Source organism: Idiotropiscis lumnitzeri, chromosome 9 (genome assembly GCF_059441095.1).
Source record: "Idiotropiscis lumnitzeri isolate Australia: NSW breed Sydney's pygmy pipehorse chromosome 9, RoL_Ilum_1.0, whole genome shotgun sequence".
Lineage (NCBI taxonomy): Eukaryota > Metazoa > Chordata > Actinopteri > Syngnathiformes > Syngnathidae > Idiotropiscis > Idiotropiscis lumnitzeri.
Genome location: NC_142399.1, coordinates 11,784,770 through 11,798,126, shown reverse-complemented (window position 1 = coordinate 11,798,126; position 13,357 = coordinate 11,784,770). Strand labels below are relative to the sequence as shown.

The following is a 13,357-nucleotide window of genomic DNA, read 5'->3' as shown; positions in this document are numbered from 1 at the left end:
GACACTTTTTCTTCGATTTCTTTTCCAAACTCGCCATCCATCCATGGATGTCTGATTCATCATTCGGGTGACAGGTGTGCTGAAGCCTATCGCAACTGACTTTGCGCCAAAAGAGCCAATCACAGCGCGCATTCACCCACAACAAGCGCCATTCACTGCTTTAGATAATTGATAGGGCTCTCTATTCGTAACTAGCCGAAATCCTGCACGATGGATAAACATGCATGGCGTGACTCTGTGCCGAGTTGGGTTATCTCAATATTTTTAATTTCTGCAATAAGGGGGTCTGCGCCACTGTGTGCCAGTTCTCTGCCCACGTCATTCACGGCCAATCAAACAGCTCCTTTCAATTCCCTTTAAATGCTAATCATGCACTCCAGTGTCAACAAGGGGTCAAGCACGTCTGCGCCATGAAGTGGGCACTTGGACAAAGTAATCCCCCCCCCAATCCTTTGTGTGCACCGCTCCGCATCCCCATAACTCGGCCATATAAATACGTTGTGTAGATCAGCTGTCTGCCAGGCGCATCGCCAAGAATTTCCTTCTCCTGCGCTGCCAAATTGGCAAATATGCGCAGCGAACCTTGTGCCGAGACAAAAATCAGGTTACGCCGACATTAGCGCCATGGCACAGGTGCGCTATTTTACAAAAATAGTTCCCCTGGCTAGCCACATGTCATTCTCCTAAAAAGATGCCAAAGAATTTTCCACATGGCAGATTTTTGCTTTCCTCAACAGCAAAAATGGACGTTCAGCAAACATATGGCTGGCTGTCTCGGCAGCACATGTGCGGGTGGCCTTGCAGAAGGGGCAAGTTCGACTATTATTGCAATTTGGAAGCAAATAGACAGTAATCCCTTCTCTTTGCTCGGGTGGAAGGATTGTCTTACTCCCGCGCTCGCTTTCCTTTGCATGGTAGCTTTCACTGGTTGTGACCTCCACAACTGATCCGAAACGTCTGGATGGCCCCGAGCTCGTGGCGTACGTCATTATGGGCCCGTGCTCGGTGATCACGGCGGTCTCCCTCCGTGGAACTCGGTTGTGTTCAAGATGAGTCCATTCCATAAAACGCAAAACATCATTCTGTTCAGTGCAGCTATGACTGCGTTGCTCTTAACAGGAAACAACTTGTTGAGGCGCCACATGCAGTCAAGCCTGAATGTATGGAGTCTCTTTGCAATAAGCCTGAAAGATTCATGAATCATTTTTATTACTTAATTCAACTGCAAAGAACATGGCGCATTTCACAAGGAAATTTCCAGAGCAGCTGTAACTAAATGATGATAATAGAAACACAAAGCTGTTTCTCTACACACACAACTTTCATCTTTTGGGCTGCGAACATCAAGATGTGCTTTGTCGAATGTGAGGGTCTTCACAACCAAATGATGTGAGCGTTGCAAAAAATACAAGCTCTTGCCAGCTGATCCTCCCACTTTTTCAGGGACCAAAAGTAATGGGACACATTAAGAAGCATAAATCCCACTTTCACCTTTTCATCCCTGGCTGCAAATCCTTCGCAGCTGTATCGGTTGAAGTCTGGGACATATCGTTGTGAAATGCAAGCCTCTGCTGCAAGTGTCTTCACTTCCTGCTTGCTGTTCCTTGGGCTATTGTCCATCTGCACTGTGAAGCGCCACCGTATGACTTGTGAAGCATTTGACTGTATTTGAGCAGCTCATATTGCCCAAAAGTCTTCAGGATTCATCTTGTTGTGTTTGTCGGCAGTCACATCATTAATAAATACAAAGGCACCAGTTCCATCTGCATATACCGTCTGGATCTTGCTTCTTGGTTCATGGCAATTTCTGCGGCACGACATGCGACTTCACTCAGGATCCAAAATAAATTAGCCTGTAAACTGTAAAAAAAATCAAAATAAATTAATAAATAAATGATCACTTAAAAGTCTGATGAACCTGATGTAACAGCAGCAGTTCCCTGTCATGCAGCTGCTGCCTAAAATGCTTTACAGTGGCAGTGTCACTTCGGGTGGTATGATTCGCGACTGCAGAACCAGGATTCCTCCTCCAGCAGTTGGTTAAGGTTGGTGGCGGAAGGTGAAGCCCTTCCAAAGCCAACATCTGCCACTTTATGCAAGAATTCCCTGCGTCTGTGTGGGCATGTTACCTCCAGCGCTTCCCCACAGCAGCCTCTGCGCCGCGGCTGTCTCTATCTGCCAACTATTTACGGCCATATGGCCCGTGACACCAGGTCGTGGTTGTGTTTCAAGTAAAAAACACCGGCAGGCCGTAAAATGCCCCGCACGCAGGCTTGGGTACAAATTCTAGTATTAGCTCGTTGCTAATTACTGCCGCTTGTTTTTTATTAAATTCCCTCCTGATGGATGACTTGCAGCACTGTAAAAAAAAAAAAAGAAAGAATGATGCATTAAAGGACAGCTTTAAACCTTGTAGAAGTCTCAGCACTATATGGAGGAAACGTAGCAGAGGTTGTGGGTTCGATTCCGGCTCTGGCCTTCCTGTGTGGAATTTGTATGTTCTTCCCGTGCCTGCGTGGGTTTCCTCCGGGTACTCCGGTTTCCTCCCACATTCCAAAAACATGCATGGCAGGCCGATTGAACACTCTAAATTGCCCCTAGGTGTGAGTGTGAGTGCGGATGGTTGTTCGTCTCTGTGTGCCCTGCGATTGGCTGGCAACCAGTTCAGGGTGTCCCCCGGCTACTGCCCGAAGATAGCTGGGATAGGCTCAAGCACCCCCCGCGACCCTAATGAGGAGAAGCGGTACAGATAATGGATTGATGGATTCCAGGAGTTTACTCAAGTAAATTTTTGTTACAAGCTTTGAATAAAATTGTAGTGGAAAAATATGACCGCGATCAAATTTTGTTAAATTTTGCGATTAATTAGTTTAAGAATTGTAATCGCTTGACCTATAGGTATGTTTCGCAAAATGTTTAATTTACACACACCCCGACAAAAAACTAGTGGCACCCCTCCTTTCCCGCACACCATGGGGGAAAGAAAGGCCATTTGAATCTATCATGTCTTGACATGATGATCAAAGAAAGTGACAAAAATAATTTCACAAAAAAAAAAAAAAAACACTATTATTCTATTATACTGCCATAAAACCTATCAAGCAGCCTTTGGAGAGCGCACCTTCACCACACTTTTGCAAACCCAGCATTGAAGAGTCAATCGCAAAGTCATTAAAGACACTTTTGTCACCCCAGAAAGCATTTTTAATACGAGCCACCCCCAAAAATATCAGGAAATATCCGTTCTTCCTGTCCCAAGCGACCTTTCTTCCACGTGGCCTCTGCACAACTGTCATCATCAGCAGTAAGGAGGCCTTTGCTCCGGCCCTGGCCTGTTTGCTGAGAGGAAATAACTGGTAGTGAAAAACCACACATCAAATCCACACTCCTCGCCGGCCCGCCGGCCGGCCGCGTTAACTTTCCAAAACAAGTTGTCGTGCCCAGATAGCTCGTAGCCACCGCTGCAACAACATTGCGGCCGTCGGAGGCGGCTCGTCTTTTTCTGTTCCTTCAAAGGCAGCAAGCTAACTGGTCCCGCATGTTGCAGGCCCCCAAGAGCCATTTAATAGCTGCCTTCGATGTAGTCAGATCAGAAGCAATTGGCGATCATGATCCGGTTACGCGTCGCCGCCTTCTGCTCACTTTGATGCTGAGCAAGCAGGACTTTTATCTGATCCCGCGGAGTTCTCCCGAGCAGGTTGTCCCCACCCAAAAGCAAAATGGATTGTCTGTGCTTTGATACAGTGACGTATCCGAAGCTGGGTCAACATTTCTTTTCTGGAAGTACGCACCAAAAAAGTCCCACAGAAGTGGTCAACTGTCGAGAGTATTTAAAGATATTGGGGGGGGGCACAAAATAAATACAAAAAATAATAATACTAAAATAAAAACTAAATCTAACTGCAGATACTGAGAAAGTAGCGAATGTCGAAATTGTGTTTGCTGTAATGTCTTATTTTGCTGAGCCGATCAATGACTTTGATCGACCGGTACATTATGACATTACAATCCATTACCAATTTAGCATAAAATGCAAAATATCTGCCATTCAGATCTGTGTCTACTTTTGAAAGTAAATAATCAGGATGGGAACTAAGTTACTTTTTCAACGTAACTGTTGCAACACTGGTCAAATGTTACGTAAAACATTGGCTGTACAGTTTAAAAAAAATAAATAAAAACGCAGGTTGGTTTCACAATGGCAGCAGTTTGACAGATGCCTCTTGACACATGTCGCAAAACTTTTGCAGAAGCGTCAAACTCATTTTTGTGGCGGGCTTTATCGTAATTCTGGTTTCCTTTGGAGGGTCGTTATGACTGTGAACCCAAATATGATATGATCACCTCATATTAAATATACACAACACATTAAAATCAGAGGCCATCAAAAACTGCTTTTGCTCAAATATGAAATGTATTTTGAATGACAAAAGATGCTTACAAGATCTCAATGTTTTCAAAACGGAAAACATTTTGCAGTTTTCATATTTTAGCAAGTCGAATGAAGTGGCTGCTCAAAATTTGCTTTCACGGGCCACAAAAAATGAAGTGGAGGGCCATAGCCGGCCCCCAGCCTGCGAGTTTGACACCAGTGCTGTGGACCATGATTGATTAACAAGACTTGCATGCAGCACATAGTTTGCCCCGCCCCAAAATTCTAGACGATAATGGCGCTTTTCAAATGAAGCAGCATAGCGAAGCGCACGTCGGTCCGTCCACGTCGCCGCCGCGACAGCTTTTGACAAAAGGCAGTGCCGAGGTCGCGTTTCACCATTAAGGGTTAGCGAGCGTGAAATGGCTGTATGAGAAGTGCTCCAAATTGCGGCTCGGCGCAAAAAAATAACCACAAAAACGTGTGGGCCCACGCACAAGCAGCGCAGTGTGCAAGGCTGCAATGGCTGCCAGCGAAACGTCGGAAAATAAACACGCATCAAGCTGTGTAGCTGATGGAGGGGATTGACCTCAGCAGCAATGACACACACACACACACACACACACGTCGGAAAACACACTTGTTGCTGCCAGTGGGATGCCGCGATGCCCATTTCACAAATACATCCGTTCTGTAATCTCATGTGATGAATGTTTATGAAGATTTTTGGTGCCTTGAAATACGAGTGACCCGACCTACAATTAGATTTGAGATACAAGCCATTCTTGGGATGTTTTTTGCTTGAATTCAGTTCAAGTTTACTCTCAAACACATCAGAAAAAAACTGAATTCCTCCCAGTGGATGAATTGAATAGTCCAAAACCAACGCTTCTTCGTGTTTGTCTCAGTCTCGTAGATTAGTTGAAGAATTACAAGGTACTTTGAACAGCAGCAAAACAATGTGCCAAAATCGTTGATTCTACTTCATTGTGTCTTTATTATGTTTTTGTAGCGGGTTATTTTGTTTTATTAACAGGTATAGTTAATAGAACATTAGAAAGTGTTTGTGTGGGACGCTGAACAGATTAGCGTCCTTTCCCTTCATTTCAATAGTGAAAGATCATTTGAGAACTGAACTTGTATCTCAAGGCACCACTGTGACAGACCAAATTGTGGAATCTTCAAAATAATTACAAAGATTAACAATGAAAAAAAATCAATGCAACCTCTTATGCATACTGCAAAGCAAAAAAACAAAAAAAAAAAAACACTTGATAATCAGAGTTAATTATATCAACATTTTAGCTACTTTCTACTTTCAATTTTCTTCTTCAAGTCAAACTGTTATTTTTTTTTGTGAGTGTTCAAAGCATCCAATGTGAAGAAGCTTGAGTGTCTAAAATTGGTTTCATCTCCTCACCTTTCTCTGAAAGTAACAGGATGGATGTAAACAAACAATTATTGGATGGATGTAAACAAACAATTATTGGCCCGCCCGTCATTGGCGTGCGGCTAAGCGCTACGGACGGCCCGCTTCTGGCTTTAATAACGTAGCGCCCGTCCTCCAAGAATGTTCTTCATCAGCCCCTTGTGGCGCTCATCTCAGGTAGAACGCTCGCCGCGGCTCGTCCGGCGTCGCGCCAGTTCCGCGATCGCGCATACGCCTTGACGACATCTTGCAGCAATCAGCCGAATTAGCGAAAGGTCGCGACGGGAGGGTCGAGTGGCGGGAGGTTGTGAAAGCAGGCGGCGGGCCGATTATGGGAAAGGCGAGCTGCATTCATCAGCAGTGGGAATAATTCCTCCCCAAGAGTTTTGATCAGGCTTCATCTGTGATGAAGAGATGTTTACAAACACTGTCAGGGGCCCCAGCATAGCACTCTGGGGTGCTTCGTCGAATTCGTCACACCATCTTTGGCGATTTGCAAACTTTTTATTTGAACCAATCTTGTATTTTTTTTCTTGATACAAATCAATAAGGTGGAGATTTATTTTAAAAACTTGATTTTTCAACAGTTTGGAAAGTAAAGTTTTTAAAAAATAATAACAAGGATTTAATGATATATTATTGCCATGTGCACTGTTGTCCCGTTTAATTTTATTGTTAACTATGTCTGATCACAATTTTTTCAAATGTACTTTTTTAAAAGTGTTTTAATGTACTATATAAAGCTTTAAAATAGTTCCGGGTATGACTTTCTTCTGTTTTTTGAGTGTCTAAAATTGGTGCAGGTTGTCACTGGACAACCTGTTGCTTTTATGAGTGTGTGTTGAGGGCGGGGGGGGGGTCATTTTTACTGCTATCGGCAAGGACAGCTATAAAAATAATAATAATTAAAATAATTATTGATTTAATATTTTAGATTTTTTTGTACATGCACTGAAAAAAAATGATGTAGAAGTAGATGTATATTTACAAAATATCCTTGGATCCACATGATTTTATTTTGTGCAGGCACGTAATGACATAAAATTGAATAAATTCGCCAAAAACGTTTTTCGGTCCCTTCAGTTCCATTGTTTGTTTTTGTTTTTTTAGGCGTGTGTCGACACAGCCTTGTTCTCATTCTTTGACAGTATTTAATGTCGACTCAGCATACACAAAAAGCACCTTTTGCCAGGATAGTGTTTGACTTTCTCCAATCATGTTATTTTTGTCTCTCCTGGCTAATATATTTGATTTCCGCCCATGCAAGATGGCCTTTGTTTTTTGTATTTAAGAATTTTATTTCTCTGACTATCATTCACCTTCTTAATGACATCAAGTCACTTTATTAAACGCAAAAATTTCTTCTTTTAGAAATGCCAGAAGAATTGGCAAACTCTTCCAGTATTTTCACACAACTACTTTCATCAGTGTTTTGTTTGTTGACATGTTTGTTGTAATTTATTTATGTTAATATGTGAGTTGCTGAAGAATAGGTTAGGGTAGATGGAGATTATTTCCATCTGTCAGTCATTCTGTCCCATTATGTGGAGGCGCACATAAGAAACCAAAAATCAGTAGTCTGCAGTTTTAACTTTCTCCAAAATGTAAGTCGCTTTTGGGGATGTACTAAATATAAAGATAATGAATGTTAATTTCCCCTTTTATGGAATTCACCCCTCCAAAAATCTAAATCCAATGGGTGTGATGGGAAAACTGTTAGTTAAATTCAAAGAGAAGTTTATCAAAAAGGCTGTATCTATGTGACATTAAAATATTACAATTTGTAATGATGCACCTTTCGGTCTGTACTATCACATTTGAATATTACTTCAAAAAGTAACTTTTTCCCACTTGGAAAAGTCAACAGGCGAGAAGACAAGCAAATTTATTTCGAAAACACGAGCCTAACTGCAACTCCGTTTTTCACAGTAGAAAAAAAAAATCATGAAAGTGTCATGTCTTGTCATGTCATTATCCACACCACACACCACTGGAGCCTATCCCAGCTGACTCCAGGCAAAAGGCGCACTACACCCTGAACTGGTCGCCAGCCAGTCACAGGTCAGACATAGACACTGTCACTGAGTGGGAACTGAACTCACGCTGCCCGTACACAAGTCGGGCGAATGTACCACTACCCTTTCAGTGACTCGTGTGATTTAAGAGAATATTAAGTAAACACACACCGTAATGAGGGTACTTCCGTTTTTGTTGTTTGTAAATATTTTCCAAGTTAGCGCAGCACGTCGATCTCACTGAGTTTTGCACGGTCCTATAAGAGACGTGCGCGCCCCCGTCACCAGACGCTCTTTGGCTCCTCCAGGTGTCCGTCAAAGTGAGGTAACCCTCTTAAAAAAAAAAATTAAAAGTGTTTTAGACTAGAGTGCAGTCTGTGCGTAATATTTCCAGCGGTGGGCGTGTCGGTCAGGAAGAAGGCCACCTCCACCTCCACCCGCGTCAGGTTACTTCATTTTTTTTTATTGACAGCGTCACCATGACGAATAATTCCACGCCGGGCTATTGTCTCGTCCGCGCCGTCCCCGGGCTCGGGTGACCGACCAATCAGGCTCCAAGTCCACGCGTGTTTGCCAGCTTGGAATAATATTTTTAAAAGGGATCTCCGCCACGAGCGCTGAGAAGCAGGAGGCGCAAGAGGACGACAAGAGCAGCAGCAACTTTTTGCTCACTCTTTTTCACCAACTTTGGAGAAAAGATCGAGTTGGTTTCGGCTTTTGGGGGTCTTTTTATCATTTGTATTATTATTTATTTATATTTTTTTATGACCCATCCCTCCCCCATGGCCGGAGCGGAGCGTCACTTTGCGGACTTTGCGCGCTGAGCGAGCGGGACTCGCCCCGCAGCAAGTCGCGGCCGCATCATCATGTCCATGCTGCCGACGTTCGGCTTCACGCAGGAGCAAGTGGCGTGCGTGTGCGAGGTGCTGCAGCAGGGCGGCAACATCGAGCGCCTGGGTCGCTTCCTGTGGTCGCTGCCGGCCTGCGAGCACCTGCACAAGAACGAGAGCGTGCTCAAGGCCAAAGCGGTGGTGGCCTTCCACCGCGGCAACTTCCGCGAGCTCTACAAGATCTTGGAGAGCCACCAGTTCTCGGCGCACAACCACCCTAAGCTGCAGCAGCTGTGGCTAAAGGCGCACTACATCGAGGCGGAGAAGCTGCGCGGGCGGCCGCTGGGCGCCGTCGGCAAGTACCGCGTGCGCCGCAAGTTCCCCCTCCCGCGCTCCATCTGGGACGGCGAGGAGACCAGCTACTGCTTCAAGGAGAAAAGCCGTAGCGTGCTGCGCGAGTGGTACACGCACAACCCTTACCCGTCCCCGCGCGAGAAGCGCGAGCTGGCCGAGGCCACCGGACTCACCACCACGCAGGTCAGCAACTGGTTCAAGAACCGCCGGCAGCGGGACCGCGCCGCCGAGGCCAAAGAGAGGTGAGGGACGCGCCTTCTCTTTCTCTGATTTGGAGCTCAGCTCGCGTGCCAAAAATGGCCAATAAATTGCCATCAATCAAATCACTTTATTAATGTAGCACCTTATCGTGTAAAGTGCTTCAAAGTTCATATATCAACCAAATCAGAAAGTACCTTCCATTATTTCCGTGAAGCAAGTGAGTTGCAGTATTTTCCTCCAGGAAACAAGTGAGCTAACTTTTCCGACCCTTGCTCATTAAACGTGTGTTAACATATTTTGGGAGATTCTGACGACATGACCGTATTTCTACCAATAGAATAATTTTTGTTATGTAATAAAATATGGATTTTGTCTATCTGCACCCATTGTAGTCATAAAACTGGTCAAAATGAACAGCAAATATATTTCTCTCTTGATTAAAAGTGCAACTGCAGGTTCCTTGACAGAACTTTTTTCCTCACGTTTTACAGTAAAAGCTGTTGCATAATACATAAGCACAAGCTTTCATTATAGGACACCTCAAATCCATCCCATTGAAAATTGACAGAAATTTTAAATATTGCGTGAGGGGGGAAAATGATCAGATGTATCTGAAAAAACAATTTGATTCCCGACGACCTAATCGAACCGCAGGTCTAACTTCTCGGATGCCTGGCATGTAAGGAATCCAATTATACTCCCAACATATTTTTTTCTTCCATCCAACAAACTTTTGCACCCTCATTAAAACACATCACCTATTGCCACCACATGAGCAATGTGGACCAAAGACATCTGCGTTTGTCTCATCAATGTAAAAGTGTGTGTTGGTGCTTTTTAGACTATTACACTCCTGATGACTCAATAATATCTGACTTGGGATTTACTTGGCGGCCCTGACTGTAAATATTATGCTTCGCCGTATAGGAAATCCGTTGGCCTGCAAATCATTTTGATGTACACAAAAAACGTGCAATTGCACGCAATTATGGAAACGTCAAATATTTGACCCCAGATGGCCTGTAATCAAGGCACAACTTGGGAGCCATTTTTGAACTACAACTCCTCAATGTTAGACCCCTGCCATACATCGGAAAATAAATTAATGTAACCTCACTCTGGAATTGGCATAATGTTCACAGATATATCATTTTCATTTACACAGAAGAGTAAATTTACTTGAAAACCGTTTTTTTAGTTCTTCAATGAAACTTGCTGACCCATTTGGGGGCCATGGCCCTAAATCTAGGACCCCTGCCATGTAGGAAATCAAACGACTTCCACCACTACTGAATATTTGTGTTCAGTCACTATCGGCTGTATTCGGCCACATCACAACCACTTTCCTCAAATGGCGAAAGACCTAAAACAGATCCCAGCAGGTTCAGTTGCATCGCCAAAACAAAACAGCACTCCATTCATTTTATTATCATTGAGAATGTTGTGATAAACAAAATAGTCAATCAAAACAATTGCAGTAGCAACACCTGATACATTTTTTGTTGTTGTCGTGTCTTTAAAAAAAAATGTTCTGTTCCGTGTAAAAAGTCGCTGTGAAACTTAAGTTACGTTCCCATGAAAATGTCGACATACTTAAGATCTTCTCTAAGTGCTCCGAATGGATGAAAGAAATCCAAATGACAGGCCACGCGCTCGGTTGCTGCGAAAAACCTTCCTGACTTGTCTTTCGTGTTCAATTGCGACGTGCCAGCGCTACTTGAGGAGAAAGAAAAAGGCAAAAATTGTTCGCCGGTGACCACACATGCAGGAAAGGCGCGTGCGCGTGCGCGTGCAAGAAGACATGTTGGAGTCAGGTGTTTGCTGCATGCATGCATGCTGGGTGTCTTCTTTCAGCCTCAGGCCACTAATTCGAGGCTGAAAGCTGCAAATCAATCTCGTCTTCCCACACAGACGGACAGAAAGAAAGACTGAAAGAATAAAAGAGAGAGAGAGAGAGAGCTACTCTGCAGAATTTCCTCCTTCGAGCACTTGCTGAAGTCATTTAACTTTTTCGCAGAAGGAAAAAAAAAAACAATTGTCCTAAATTAAAACTGCTGAAAATGTATGTAAACACCCAACTGCCCTTTGACAAATCTCGTCTTTTACTACAACAATATAATCAGAAAGCACTCTTTTTTCCCCCTTTTTTTTGACAACAAACTTGAATCCAATTAAGCTAATAAATGTACACGCCGTGGCGGAATTTGTGAAATATAGATTTTTTTGAAAATATAACTTGTTACTGATTCATCTCGTTATTTTTTCATGAATTTGATTTTCTGACATACAAAACTTTTGCACTTTTTACAATTACAGTTTTGCTCACATTTTAGAAACTAGCCGAATTCATAAGAAGTATATACCATGAAAATAAAAACATGAGTGATCAAACAAAAACACATTTTCAGTAGGGTTCAAGTCAAATTACACTATAAAAAACACGACTTGTATTTTATTTTTTATTTGATCTTTTTTGGGGAGAGGGAACAATTTAAAATCTAATAAATTGTCAATTATTGGAGTTGCTTTTTTTTGGGGGGGGGGGTTGGGGGGGCAGTTCTGAAAGCTCGAATTTCTTCTCTTCTTGAAATGCCGCAAATCCCTTTTTCACAACAGCAAAACTTGAAATATTGACTGGAATTGCGCAACATTTTATATAGTTTGTTGCCTTGACATTTTGAGTGCACAAAACTTTCTTTTCCCTTTGCAGTGTACACTTGGGGGAGGGGGGTTTCCTCATAAGATCATGTACATTTGATTCAAATGTAATAAAGTGACGTCATTTGCAACCTTTCTTTTCAATAAAAAAAACTCAAATAATAATTCAAAGGACCACCACTGCAAGGGAAAAATATCTATCTCATAATTTTGTAAAAATCTTTAAGAACGTGCGTTTACTTTTTCATGTTTAATTTCAACTGTTATGAAACAAATGACGTGCTGCACAGCTTTATATCGTGTAGCCTATCTTGTTGAAAATAATTATTCTCAATATAAATGTAGTAGATTGTCATTTGCATGAGCACATGATCATGCCTACAGGTTGGTAAAATGTTTGAATCGAAAGCTTACTCCCAATTTTCTACTCTTATTATTTGTAATAGCGCTTGTGATGTGTTAAACATTTGGAGTGCGTCATTTGCTCATGCGCAAAACAAATGAATGTGCAAAACATTGACCACCTTTGCGTGTTTGCAGGGAGAACAATGAGAACTCCAACAGCAGCAACAACAACAACAACAACAACAGCAGCAGCAGCAGCAACACCGCACTGACTTCGTCGCTGAACGGAACTAAAACTCTTTTGGGCAGCTCAGACGACGACAAAACGCCCGCCGGCACGCCGGACCACCACACCTCGCCCAGCCCGGCGCTGCTGCTCGGCTCTGCCGGCGCCGGCGGCCAGCTGGCCCCCTTGCACGGCCTGCCGCCCCCGCCCGGACCCAGCGCCGTCCCGGTGTCAGCAGGCGGCGGCGCTGACTCGGCCCATCATCACCTGCATCATCATCATCACCACCACCATCATCATCCTCATCATCCTCACCACCACGCGATGCATCACGAAACCATTCTGAACCCGATGTCGTCCAACTTGGTGGACTTGGGATCGTAGAGAAAGGTTTTGGAGGACAAGCTCTTGTTTCCCCCCTTTTTTTTTTGGTTTGTTCTTCATATAGAAAATGCAGAAATGTGCCAGTGGGATTATTATTTTTTTTATATATATATATATTTAGTTTTTTTTGGGGCGGGGGGTTGTTTGAAGAAAGCACTTAAAAAAAGGAGGACAATTTTCTCTCTGCAATTGGCAACCAAGGTGGTGGTCATTAAAAAGGCAAAAGAAAAAGTATATTTCTCAACAGATTGTTGAAAAAAAATCACATTAAAACGTCTTAATGATTGCAAATTGCTTTCCGAGGTGCATTCGCTTCGTTTTTTCTTGGTTTACAGGGTTTTCCAAGCGAGCCCAACTTGTTTTTGTTTTCTGCGCAGGGAGTAAAAGGAGAGTCGTCCGTCCTCCTCAATTAAGTGTCTTATTAAAGAGCCGCGATGAGATGAAATAATGTTGAATAATGTCTTGATATTATTATTCATATTATCGTCATTTGGAGAAAAAAAAGACTGCATGTGAAGTTGACACGATGAAGCCTAAAAGGAT

General features: G+C 43.2%; 1 protein-coding gene across 1 annotated transcript in view; it reads left to right on the top strand.

The window, feature by feature from the left end:
• The first annotated feature begins 8,408 nt into the window (after positions 1-8,408).
• six2a (SIX homeobox 2a) overlaps positions 8,409-13,357 on the top strand; it is a 5,401-nt gene continuing 452 nt past the window's right edge. Inside the window, exons 1-2 of the mRNA XM_088305054.1 lie at positions 8,409-9,242; positions 12,400-13,357. The exon at positions 12,400-13,357 is cut by the window's right edge and continues 452 nt beyond it. Coding sequence (XP_088161180.1) covers positions 8,683-9,242; positions 12,400-12,814 — 975 coding nt within the window. The 5' untranslated portion in view covers positions 8,409-8,682 and the 3' untranslated portion in view covers positions 12,815-13,357. The remainder of the gene's footprint in view (positions 9,243-12,399) is intronic.